The 13,946-nt window shown below is 40.0% G+C and overlaps 1 protein-coding gene across 1 annotated transcript; it reads right to left on the minus strand.

The window, feature by feature from the left end:
• Nucleotides 1–4,874: 4,874 nt before the first annotated feature.
• NR0B1 (nuclear receptor subfamily 0 group B member 1) lies at nucleotides 4,875–6,801 on the minus strand (the record flags this gene model as incomplete). Its single annotated transcript, XM_084282109.1, has 2 exons — nucleotides 4,875–5,119; nucleotides 6,198–6,801. The coding sequence occupies 2 exons, from the start codon at nucleotides 6,799–6,801 to the stop codon at nucleotides 4,875–4,877; spliced, it is 849 nt and encodes a 282-aa protein (XP_084138235.1).
• Nucleotides 6,802–13,946: the final 7,145 nt, after the last annotated feature.

Consider the following 13,946-nt stretch of genomic DNA (forward strand, 5'->3'; position numbering starts at 1 on the left):
AAGAGAGATGGAAATGACTGACAGTCTAATAGATTCAAACTGGTATATGAGGCCATTTCAAAACAAGAAAATTAAAGTTGTAGAATCATTCCTTTGTGAGCAGAGTTATAGCTCACTAAGCATTACCAGCATTCTTAGGCTATCCACATCAGCAAACTGCTGGGGGAAATTATATATATATATATATATAAAAACTTGGAAGATTATGAATAAATGCTTTGCCTTACCTTACCTAAAAGAAACACTCATAACCATATTAAGTACAAGTGCAAGCTGGTTTCTAAATTATCCTTTCTCAAATCTCTTCAGAGAAAAGGCTATCACACAGCAGCAACCCCTGCCGAATGGTGCTTTGTGATTAGAAGCCAGTGACTGCTGGTGTTACAGCCCTGACCACAAGTGACGGGCAGCTCTGCTGAGGCAGACGGTAATGGTTTTTGGTACAGCCCTGCTTCTATCTAGCTGAGGCAGTCAGTGGGAGGACTGCATAATTAAATTGCCTGGGAGGCTGTTTTTAGTTAAAATGTCTGTAACATAGTTGAGGGCTGAAAAATGTGCTCAGAAGATTCATGCCGGGGATGACAGGGATAGGGAGCAAATAGAGAAAATACATAAACATTTTTAGAAATCATTTTTATAATTGAACTGGAAAATTACTGGTATGTTTAAGCAAGTGAGGGGAAAAAAATCCATGCATAAATAGACAGCTTCCCCTTCACACAATTTTCAAAAAAATCCAGCCAAGTATTTTGTCACTCTTTTTGGTGGAGAAACTGCAGTTGTCTTTGATCAATTGAAGCACTGATTTACATGGCCAGATTACTGTTGTCATATGTACCTTGCTGACCTGATCTCACAAGATTTACACCTTGTGAGAAAACATTTAAATAATTCCCCTCTTTCAAACACAGTTCTGTGGCAATGTCAAACCAGAGCTGCAGTGTCAGCATTGCCATGGGAAATGACCCCTCATGTGACCCTGTAGGCTTTGAGTCTTGAGTGGGTCTAGCACAGCAGCTCCCAAGAAACCTCAAGCATGCTCCTGCAGCGCTAAGTACCTGGGAGCGTAAACATCACATGTGGAGCAAGAGAAAATTGTCGGGAAGAATCCCCTTCCTTCTTTGGGGGAAAAAAAAAAAAAAAAAAAGAGAGAGAGAGAAAGGGAGAGAGAGAAAGAAAGAAAACTGGCCTCAGATGTCCTCAGATGCTTAATAGGAACTTAAAGTCCAAAATCCATGCATGGACCAGTCCTCCCAGGGCTGTGAGCTGTGGTGTAACATAGCCTTCTACATCAAAAGATGCCTGCCTACACAAGGTGCCCTGGTCTCAGCAGGTTAAGTATGAGGACATGATCACAGTATCACATTCAGTAATTTTGCAGATACTGTCCAGCCCCACAAACACAAGAACAGCACAGGTCTCAAGACTGAATTACTTTGAACACAAACTGCTGAAACAGCAGCAGGGATAATATTTTTCCCCTCCTGTTCATTCTTTCCAATGGATATGGAAACCTTCAAGGTTGCCTGCCTTTGCTCTGATGCTGAAGGGACATCCAGAGAAATCTTCTCCCTTGTCATCCCAATGAAAACTTGGGCTTTAGAGCACTGACATAGAAAGGCTTGGGCAACAGAGTAGCTTTGCTTACTTCAGCAAGCACTGTATCCTCACAGAGGAAGACTGAACAGGTTGCTCTCCACTCCTGCACAGCTGCTACCGTGCGGGTGCCAGTGCAGCTCAGGTGCCAGTGGAGGAAAGAGCAAGCCATCTAGTCCCAGCAGGTTGGTGAAGATGCCTGTGTCCTCCTCGGCATCTGCTTCTCGAGTAGGTTCTTCCCTACTCTGCAATATTTTCTGGACCTGATACAGAGTACTCCCACAGGCACCCTTTTGCTCCAGATCTGGCATGTTTTGCGAATTATAATCTCTATCCATTTGCTTCCAGTCAGCTCTTGGCACATTGTTTCCACACTAAAATCATACCCTTTCTCACTCTGTTCCTGAATAACACCAATTTCTTCTCTCCCATTCCTGTGTGGATCCAAAGTCTTTATCTTGGTTTCTCCTATAAGTCTTTTTAAATTCCTTGCATAGCCATTCCTGTTCCTTTGACCTATGAGGAGACACATTTTTGCCAGTTCTCTGCTGTGGCAAGGCAAAGAAAATCTAAATAAATTACTTTTCCCATTCAGATTTCCTATTTACTGTTCCCAGGTGCTTCCATTTGAATAGACAATAGCTAAATGACTAATAGTGCTGCTGGTCCGAGAGAAATATGACAGTACAGCAAGTTCAAGGTGGATTCATTGTGCACAGAAGCAACATTTTTCATGACAACTTCAGAAAATTGAGTGGAATGCAGAATTTGCTCAGAGAGGGATATTCCTGCATATCAACCTGGAGATGTAAGCCTGTCCTCCTGAGTCATGAAAACTTTTTTGTTTAGTGAAACAATAGATCCAAAACATCTCAAGGTGACTTGTTTAGCTGAAAATCCTTGCCTGTGCTCATGGTTCTGCTATTACAATTAACTGTTATGAGTACTGCCAAGAAGCCTCTTCTGCCACTCAGCAGGAAAGAAAATAAAACTATTTCTTGCCATTTTTAAGTGTGAACAGTGTATTATGAAATTCAGTGGTATGCAAAGTTGTTTTAACCCAAGCCTGTTTCATCTTTTTAGTTTTCACCCAGGATTCATCTGCTGCCACTAACCACTCTTTAAACATTTTATCAATATCCTTTGTGCTTTTGGGAAAAGAAGTTTCTTTGTCAAGCATCCTTGAAAGCTAACTATTGTAAATTCATATTGTAACAGATGTTTACACTGCAGAGACATTAGATCTGCTCAGAAGCTATCGTAAACTCATGGAACATTTATACATACAGAGTAAATATTCTCCATATAAATATATTTACATTTGTTATATGTGTGTGCATGCATGTAAATGTAAAAGCATTTATTTAACAGAGACTAAGCCTGTTTTTTTCTGGAGTGGTCTGAAGTCTGAACTGGTAGTGATGAGCACCTTACTTACATTTTTTTTGTTCTTTGGAATTCTGGGGATGCTTCTCAGGGCACACAATCCTACCGAGTTATGTGAGCACCAGAAGAGTGTGCAGTCATGTTTTGGAAGTTTTGAAAGTTTTCCTTCCATTAGGAAGGAAAACAACATTAGGAATGAAACATCAGGAAGGATGTTGTTTTTTGCTGCTTTGTTTTTTTCTCAGCAATGGTATCCCAGTCCATGATGATGTCCTTACTGCTATGACAATGCAAACCTCAGTGATAATACTTATGGATGAACTTGTCCCCCAGGAATGTTTGGCTACCTCTACAGCTATTTCTACTTTCCATGTTTCATCTGGGTAGGTACAAGACAACAACAGTCTTCCTTGAGACCTACCTGTGCATAGGAGTTGTGATTATCCTTTGCGCAAGGTGGCAGCAAAAGAAAGCTCTTCACTTACTTCCCTCTCGCCCCTGCACACCTGCTGTTAAGAATGACTGCCTCAACTATAGTAACTGTGTTTTAAAAAACACCTCTTACTGACAGTGGTTAATATACATGTATATACTTACTGCTTTTACTTTGGGAACACTATCACTAACATTTCTTTCCCTGTTTATTTTTACCAATATTCCCAAGGGTTTATTTTTACCAATATTCCCAAGGGTAAAAGGGTAGCAAGCTGAACATGGAGAAAGGTAAACCACAAAACAAATTCCCCTTAAAATTCTTGATTTTAATTTTGACTTGATTCTAATTTTAAAATAAAAAGATTTATTTTTTTCAACAAAAACACAACTGCTTTGGGAGAAAGGATCAAGTCCAAATCCAAGATTTAAAAAAAAAAAAAAAAAGTATCAGCTTGACATTTGATTATGACATCTTCTTGCTAGCTGACAAATTCTGATGGACATACCAATGGGTACACCACATGTCAGCATAACAATTGTGTGTTTCTATAGGAATTAGTTTGAAGAATCCAGCCAGCAAAATCCTTACTAGCAAATGCCTAGATTAAAAGCAAATAAAAGTGTCTAGTGCACACCAGTAGTTCACCACCTTATTCAGCGTTTGCTTTTGGGATATTTTTGCAATTGTTTTTGTTTGCTTGTTGTTTTGGGGACTCAAGTGTGTGTGTGTGTGTGTGTTTTCCCTGAAGCCCAACATGTGTTGAATGGAATGTTTTACCACAAGTTACCCAAGCTTCATTCAAGTTTCATTAAATCTCAAAATATTCATAATATGCTTTCCCTCACATCAAATAAAACATATTTTCTTTAATACTTCTTACAGAGTTCCAGTCTGTTGACTTCAAGTCAATAGAAGTAGTTCACTGACAGTAGTAAGTCTCTGATGGAGCTGGTATTTGAACTATGAGCAGAATTGTGATTACAGTATCCTATTTTAATATCGCCGAAACATACAAAGCAAACGGCTTGCTCATTTCCCACTTCTGCATGCCAACAATGTTTAAAATGTAAACCTAGACTAGTTTTTTTTGTTGTTTTGTTTTTTTTTTCGTTTGTTTGTTTGTTTGTTTGAGGGGGGGGTGGAGCAGGAATTCCTAACCTTGAAAGTACAATATAGTGTGCGATCTTTATTCGATACATGATTTTAAAAAAATTGCCAGTCGACAAGGGTTATGAACACTCTATGCAACCTTAAAGCTTATTCTGATGACTGTAATCTTATTCCAAAAGCACTGTCTTTAATAAAAAATAATTCCAGAACTTAAAGAATACTTTATTATTGAATACAAAAATACTATCTATGTAAAAACAATAAGTTAGTTTATTTACAGTACTTTACACTATTCTGCTCTAGGGCTTCCTTTGCATTGGATTTATTTTCATTATTTTACATGCCTTTATAATTTTGCACAAAGCATTTCCAAAAGCATGTCATCCATGTTCACTGCTCCAATGATGGGCCTGAAGAATAGTTCAGCAATCACATTAGCATTAATAGATCTTAACAAGGATAGAACAACATTCAGCTTGGCAAATCTGGCTTCATCACCTCTGTGAATGAGTCTGACATGTTCATTTAGAGCTTGTTGTGCTTCCTTCTGCAGTCCTTCAATATACTGTGTACACTGCAGTCCAGGTAAATCTGAAAAGAAAAATAAATTATTTTGTTTACACAGGTTTCATCTATAAAACACTCTTCTTACAGAAGAGTTAACAGCTTACAGATTATATTTATTACACAAAGAATTAAACAAATGGAATTGCTAGAGGACTTCTTGCATGCAGAATCAATGTGCCAAATTTTATAGTGTAGCTCAAAATCTTATCATGCTGGTGGTTAAGGACATTCAATACTCTTTGCTACTCAAAAGTGAACTGTGAATTTGCCAGCATTCATTTAAATGTTAAAAAGAATTAGTTGATAACAGAAACTTTCATTGAAGAATGCTGTACAAAATGCCTTTGCAGTGACAAGTATAATCTGTAAATAGCAGAGATAACAATTAAAAATAAATAAATAAATAAATAACTTGTTTAATAACTTGTTCACTTCTACAAAAGGCATTATTTAGGCTTTTATAAGGCTTCTTTTGACAACAGTTTCTAAGTAGCTCCAGATAAGAAGTGGCAACAAGTATTAACTCCAATATAAGATAGAAAGTTTCCTAGGGAACTACACTGAGGATATTGAGGGAGTGGGAGCAGAGGGATTTTGCTTTTCGGTGCAACAGTTTGAAGGCAGAAGTGCTAAATACAACTTGGTAGAGCCACAGTTAGGAAGTGCCATATCCAGCTGCCTTCCAGGTAAGTAACTGACATGGTAACCGCTTGGTAGAGCTGTTGGAAGTCTTTAGGAGGAGAAACGATGCATGAAAATAAAAAGAAAGAACAGTAACGCAACGCAAAGCCAAAGAAGCACTCCCCTGCCGTGGCACACCCGAGAGCCTGAGGTTTGCCCCGCTTTGTCCCCGCTGTGCAGGTGCCGAGCTTGTCCGGGGGGCCTCTGAGCTCCGCCGGCCGGACAGACGGACAGACGGATCCCCAGGGCGGCTCCAAGCAGGCGGGAAGCTGCGGCTGCCTCCCGCCTTGTCCCGAGCCACTGCCACGGGCTCGGTTTGTTTCAATCCCGGGACAGCGGCCGCGGCCCGACCCCTGGGGGGACTGCGCCCCGCGCCCCCCTGCTCCGCCACCGCCCCTGGGGGACCCCCGCGTGCACTCACCCGGGTTGAAGAGCACGGTGCCCTTGAGGTACGCGTACTCCTTGGTGCTGATGTCCAGGCTCCAGCATTTGGCAAGGAAGCCCTCGATGGCCTGGATGTCGCCGGCCGAGGGTGGGTGCGGCCGCCCCGGCGCCGGTCCCCGCGGCGAGGTGTGCTCGCCCTGCCGCCGGTTGGTGAGGATCCTCTGCAGCATGCTGGGCTCGGCGCTCTCCACCGTCTCGAAGTGCACCCGGTCCTGCGCCAGCCCCAGCACCAGCAGGGGCGCCCAGCAGCTGCGGACCAAGACGAGCTGCTCGTCCAGGGGCAGCTCCTGGAAGCAGGGCACGTTCTGCACGAAGCGCAGCGTCTTCACCAGCACGGCCGAGGCCGCCTTGCACGCCACCTGCGGGCTCTTCAGGGCCACCCGCCGCTGCGAGCCGCACGAACAGCCGCCGCACGCCGGCCCCCGCCTCGCTACCGGCCCCGGCCCCTGCCTCGGCCCCTGCCCCGGCGGCGGCTGCCGCCTCTCCGCCTCCGCCTGCTCCTGGCTCTTGAGGATGCTGTAGAGGATGCTGCTGTGCCGCCGGCCGCCCGCGCAGCAGCGGCAGCGCTCCACGCACGCCATGGCACCCGGGGCCGGGGCCGGGGTCGGGGTCGGGGTCGGGGCTGAGCCGCCCGGGAGGAGGCTGCTCGGGGCGGGCGGTGGTCGTGGCGGTCGCGGTCCCCGCCGCCTCCGCCCGGCGGGAGAGGCGCACTGCTCGCCCTCTGCCCGGCTGTTAACTTATTTATAGCCGGCGGCTGGGTGTGCGTGTGAGTGTGTGGTGTGTGTGTGTGTGTGTGTTTGTGATGTGTGTGTGCGTGCAGCCGCTGTGCCCGCGGTTCAAAGGGGCAGACACTCTTTACTGGCTGGAAAAGAGAGAGAGGAGGAAAAAATCAGAAAAGAAAAAAAAAAAAAAAAAAAAAAAAAAAGAAAGCCCTCTTCCTCCTCCCCCTTTCCCGAGGCGGCGATGCCTAGAGGGAGCCTGCGAGGCGCCCGCCCCTGCCGTCAGGCTGCGGCGTGGCCGGAGGCGAGAGGGGACCCCGCGCGTCGCGAAATGGCGGCCGGCCCGCGGGCTGGGGCTGCGGGGGACACGGAGTAACACCAGGGCCGGAGCAAAAGGGCTTATGCCTCTGCTGCCCCTTCGGCTTGATTAACACCTTAATGCTGACGTGCAGAAGGGAGATGGACATGCCCCTGCACAGCCAAGGGTGAATGTGTGGGGTTGGGGTCCTGGTGAGGCTCTGTCAGGGTGCCCGGGTGTTGCTGCCTCTGCTGCATGAGATCCTGCGTGGATTTCATGAATGATGTGGATTTCCCGTTAAACCATCCTCCGCGAATAATTCCCTTCCTCTGCTTTGCAGTACGTGACCCATCTTTATGACCTCCTGATCTTTACATTCCATCCACCCATTTAAAACGTTTCCATTTTCCCTACAAGCTTGTCATGCCCTGAAGTGCGTATTTCCACCTCAGCTTAGATCTCCTGTTCTCAGAGACCCATCTTGTCGGTGTGACATATGGACTTCAGACTAGGAAAATAACTATTAACAGGCCTTGATGTTTACACAGGAGGGATAGAGGAATAGTGATTGTCCGAATGTGATTTTACTCTCGAATGAAAAACTCATTTACTTTGTTAGTTAGACTAACTGAAAGTGGGTGCAGCACAGAACAGTATTTACTCAATGCAGTAAGTAAAGAGTTACTTCTTTGTGCCTTATATGGACCAAACCAGAAACATTTTATATTTTATGTCAACTAGAAGAACCTTGGCACAGTTTTAAAGAAAGTAGACAGTTTTCAGCAGCCTTCTGTACCTGCTCCATCAATATCTGCTACCAAGGGATGTTTAACTCAATCCTGGACAAACTTCTTTTCGTTCAATAAAAAATTGTAGTTTTTTAAGCAAATGCCTCTAACAGCTTTGGGCTTCTTAGGAACGTAGAAAGTTTAGTCCAGATCTCAGCAATTTCTTTTCCCTATGAAGCTAGTCCTCCTATGTCAGCTTACATAGTTATATAGCCATTTCTCTCTAAGTATTCCTTCACAATTGGACTCAAAAGGGATATTGTTTACAAAAAGCACAAAAAGTATACATGTAATATAAAGCACAGGAGGGTTATTTGCCTCATGTAAGCCTTGTTTTCCAAATGCAGGTTTTCCAAAATCCTAATTATAATTATCTTTGGTTTTACCTGTAAAATGCATCATGTAATTAAAAAATGTTTTATTAAAATATTATTTTATTAACTTTTCTGATGTCTCCTTAAGCAGTTGTACAGTTTACTAATGCAAGACTTTCAGATCTTTGTCTAAGGACTCTATCTTTTTTTTTTTTTTTTTTCCACAGACTCAAATATGATAAATGATAAAGTCTTTTATTGTCTTTGCAGTGGTGGAGAATTGTTACAGTACACCTATGTACTCATATCTACAGTTTGCAGACTGAGTTTTGTCCCTGGAGCAAAAAGCAATCTTTCACTGAACATTCTTGAAGAAAAAAAAAAATGCTTAGAATTTTTTAAAATATATATATTAAAAAATAAAAAAATAAAATTAAATATAAATGTTATGAAGTTTTTCATTTGAATAGTATCATTAGTAACTGGAAAATACTTGTCTAATCATCTAGTATATTTTCTTGCCATTCATGAGTGTTTCATGGTACATAAATCAGTGTTTTCTCAACATTGCTATGTTAGATTCTTTTTTTCCTTTCTAGTCTTTTCCTTCTTCTTTTTTTTTTCCTCTTTCACTAACTTCCAAGAGAAAACTTGCCACATTTTAGAAAATGAGCTTTTAGTTGACTTCAGTAGCACTTCTCCCATGAGGTATGTATTATTGGACTGACTGTGGAATCCAATTATGTTTTTTACTAGATTGCAACTTAGAAGGTATCTGTGAGAAAGTATGGTACAGCTGAGATTCAAAATATTGCCTTTACAGTTTCAAACAGACCAGTAGTGGGAACATTCTGTTTATGGGAGGATGCTGCTTGCACAGGGTCATATGTAACTTTTATACTGAGTCTACAGTAGAAATTTTCCTGGTGTAGCAATGGGGGTTTAAGGTATCTAATTTTTCAAGACATTTCTCTTTCAACCAAGTCTCAAATGTAGATACGACTCTACTGTCATACAATGACTCTTCTGGCACTTCAGTTTATAAACTAACATATACAAAAAGGTTTTTTCTTTGATGACTACATCAGTATGGGTATTCCATGCTGTAACTGAAACTTGATTTATTATTAAGTGCCAGAAATTGCATCAATATAATCAAAACTGTTCCTCTTTCTCTCATAAGTACATTTATGCATTCATTTCTTTCTTTCTAACTTTTAATGTATCCAAATACATGGCATTTTATTCAGGGCAGAGCATTTCTTTCCCAATTAAAACATCCAAAAAGTCCCAGACATATTTAGTAATGTTTCTTAATGCCCTAGACATATTTAGTAATGTTTCTTATGTTGACATTTAGTGATTTGAATAGTCTTTATTTTTGTGTCAGAGTTTTGCCTATCTAAGGCATTCAAGTTAAACAAAAGGCTACAAAGCATTCTGTTTAAAAACAATTGGAAACCAAAATCCCTGACAGACAAGTCATGTTTTGATGTAAACTACATGAAAACACATAAACAAAAAACAAACAAACAAACAAACAAACAAAAAAAAGTGGGTGTGTCTCATTTCTTCTAATTTACCCAGCTCCAGGTTGTCCAGTCACAAATAGATTTATATCCAAAAAAAGATTGCTTGTTTGTTTGTATTTTGTTTTGTTTTTACCTCAGAGAAAAACCTTGGATATGAAGGTGGTACAGCACAGTCTTAGCAGTTATACTCTTTCATGTTGCTCTTCAGTGTCCCTGTATTGCTCATCTGGTAGCACACTTGGTTCTCAGCCAGAGGGCAAGACTTCACTTTCAGAACAAGACCAAACAAGCATTTGGTTTGTGCTGTCAGTGCTTTAATGCACCATTAGCTTGAGAGAGTGTTTTTTCTTTCCAGTGGGGAATTGAATCCTGATGCTCTGTAAATACCTACTATTCCTCCCTGTGTAAGGGCTGAAAAATGAAATTTAATCTTAAGATGAGATGTAAAACTGAGGGATCAATTCAGTGATTAGTACAAGTGAAGCTAACTTTTTATCTGGAAAAAAAAAAAAAAAAAAAAAAAGCATTGAATGTGGAATATCGTTAAGAGTAATTTTAGCAAGACATCTTTGGTACAAGAGAAGTATTCCATTAAAACAAGGTTTTGGAATTTACATATTTTGTTATGTTTCACACATACATTTCTCACTTATATTGAGACTGTCCATTTGTCAGATTGACCACCATTCACAGTCTCTGTATTTTACTGGGGTATTTACTTGAAAATGAATGAGAATTAAGGGAAAAGTGTCACCATTAAGAATTTTTTACCTACACATTTTATTAGGCATTCCTGATGGTAGTACTGCCTCCTTCCTCAATTTGCAATGGATTCCTTGGGTGGAACAAACTGTGATCCTGACTGATTCTGCCTGAGCCAAAGACAGCTGATCTGTACCAGTCAAGGGATGCTGACCTGAATTTACAAAGCCCTAAGGCTGTTACAGTATTCGATGGACAGCTTACCTAGCAAGATTTGTTTGTTCTGGATTAGGATGAGTATGTGGTTATATTCTTATGGAAATAGCTTATATAACTTATAATAGCTGGAGTATATAATAACAGTTTTAGACCTTTACACCAAGTGCTTGAAAGTAGTTGATACCCAACCCAGTAGAATGATGCAAAAGTTTCATTCAACATATCTTAAAAAAAAATGTAAATCTTCAAAAGGGATTTTTTTTTTATTTTTTTGGGGGGGGCTGGAGGGTCAGATGAGTGCTTTGCAGCATATTGTTCTGATATTTTGGATCCAGAAGTAGGAATCTTGAATTTGCATTTACTGTTACTGGACCATGTACTTCGTATTTCTATTGGCAGATAACCAATTTAAGGAGACCTTCACACATCCCAGACATCTTCTCACCTTCATGCTAATTCACCTTAGGTAATGCAATTAGGTTTCAGGGGGAGGTAAAATTAGGGGAAGAGAAACAACTTTTTCCAGGGAAAGGTGTTCAGTAACTTCACATCCCTCCCCACCCCCTAAATAAATAAATAAATAAATAAATAAATAAATAAATAAAGAGTAACTGATCTGTGGGCTCAAATAGTTTTGTGTTAATAGGGATCCTTTGGGCCTTTGCAGTGTAGAAGAGCTATTGGTTCCAGCAATCTAGGACTGTACATTTAAGTACGCTGTTGGGGGTCAGCTGTCTCAATATTTAAATCTAATTTCTTTTTTTGGCAAACGTCAGTTCATATACTCCCAAACATCTGCTAGTGTGGCATGTTTAAGGGTGCAATCCCATAAGACAGATTTAGCCAGTCTAATAGCTCATCGGAGCTGAAAGAGATGACTTCCAGATATATCTTTGCTGCTGCTGCTTTCCTTGTGCCAACTCTGGCACTCATCTGACATCTTGGTGAGCCAAATCCTTTCATTAAGCTGGCTGCATTTTTAGAACAGCTATTACAGGAAAGGTGGCAAAGAAATTAGATACCTTGAAATGTGCTCTCCATGCTTTATTTTCTCCATTGATGCTTTCTGAGGTTCTGCCCAACCTAAAAAGCTGTAAAATTCGTGTCATGGCAGGTTTTTGTTTAGCTGAATCAGCAAGAAACCCATCAAGAAACTGAATAGCTTTCTGCCACTTCACTGATCTGAACTCATTCAAACAGGGATCAGAAGAGTGCCAGAGCAGGTGGAAAGGAGTGGCCATTCCTCATTTCCAGAAGTGGAAGGAGAGAGAGAAAAGAGCAGGACCAGTGCTGAAAGCTCTTATTCCACTCCATCACCATGCAGAACCTCTCCCTCAGAGGGGACAAAACCCTAAAGCTTGATGGTAGGGGAGAGAGGGCTTTTAATAATCTTTGTTTTAAAGTTAATCTTTCAAATACCAACTGAAATTGAACTGTACTTTTGCTAATGACACCTGGCTAAGGGGATTGTATTATCAAATATTAGTGTAGAAAAAACTTTCAATTACTAGCCTTATTACAATCATTTGCCTTGAGAAATACATTGCTAATAGGAAAAACAGATGGGTAACAAAAAAAAAAAAAATCTGGAAAATTAAGTGTTTTAATACATTGTTCAAGGTTGTGGCGTAAAGAATAAAATGCATTCCAGCACTGTAGTGGCAATAGTATCCATTACACAAATTCTGAAGTTGAAATTACTCTATAAATAGTCTGATTGTCTGACACTGACAAGTTCACAAATACATTTATATTTGTGAGTAATATTCAAGGGTATGCTCCTAAAAAAAAAAATATATATATATATAATATATATATATATATAAAAATATATATATATTTTTATAAATATATATATATATATATATATTTTTAAGTATGCAAATAGTTTTATCAGTTACCATTCATTTTATGTCAAAATCAATGTGAGGGCTTTTAAAATGCATCTTTCCCTAGGTTTTAATTGAGATATTTCACCAAGTTGGGTATTTGAAAATACTGACCTTTTGGTGAATCGGTGATGTAATTTCTCATTAAATCAGGTTCATGTTTTGGTATTATAAAACACACACATTTCCTTTTTACCATTCTCTGTACATGCGCATGCATAAATGATTTGTAGGTTTATCATGCAAATTAAAATCTGAATCTCAAATATTTATAATCTTAAAGTAACTTCTGCAGTCCTTTGGCTGTGTTATTTGCTCAGAGTTCACCGTGTTTCTAAATTTGTACGTTTTATACAAAACAGGAAAATCATTTGGCATTCTGTTCTGCTGGCAGACAAGATAGACTACATCCTCAGTTTTATCAAAGTAACAGAACTAGCTTACCTTCTTTAAAGGAAGGATTTCTCTAACCTAGATCATTTCAGCAGAACTTGATTAGGGAGTGATCTGGCAGTTATGTCATCCTTATGTCAGCCTTTATGGCAGTTATGGCATCCTTTTTTTTTACTATTTTTTCCAGCCCATGGAAGCCATACTTCATGAAGATTTCTGATTTTTGTGAAATTTCACTAGAATTTCACTATTACATTATTTTCACTAATTTCCCTGTTATCTCAAGGTATGTCTTTCCAGGTTTTGATTTTGAAGATATTTTTGTCTTAGAAGAGATTCCTTCTTTCATACCTTCATCTTTTATTTTGTTTTCCAGCCATTTATACACTATGCAGAGTATCCACATCAGAAGGACAAAAAAAATCACTAAAATGTCATCGTTGACACTTCATTGTCTCTTTCTTGCATTGAGAAAAGTATTCAGTTTAAATCTTTCACTCTTCTCAAGGACATGTTTTCTCTGTACACCTGTAAGATAGTAAATCATATCATTACCTTGGACTTTTAATCTCAGAACTCCAGGAGCATGGTCTGAGAATGAGAAATGAGGATGTTTTTGATTGCAGATGTTAATGTCTGAAACTTTAAGCAATTACATGAGGAATAGTTTAAAGTAAAACAATTGTGTTTACTTTTGACTTGAAGTATGGTTTTTAATCTTTTATTAACTGTGTTCTGTCCTCACAGTAATTCATACATAAAGCATAGAAAGTTTAATCTGATATTTCATAGCTGATTATTTCTCCTAAAGAAGACTTGAGTGCTTTTTTTACCACACTTGACAACACAAATCACACACACAAAAATCCCAG

This window comes from Netta rufina (assembly GCF_964035555.1).
Source record: "Netta rufina genome assembly, chromosome: 1".
Lineage (NCBI taxonomy): Eukaryota > Metazoa > Chordata > Aves > Anseriformes > Anatidae > Netta > Netta rufina.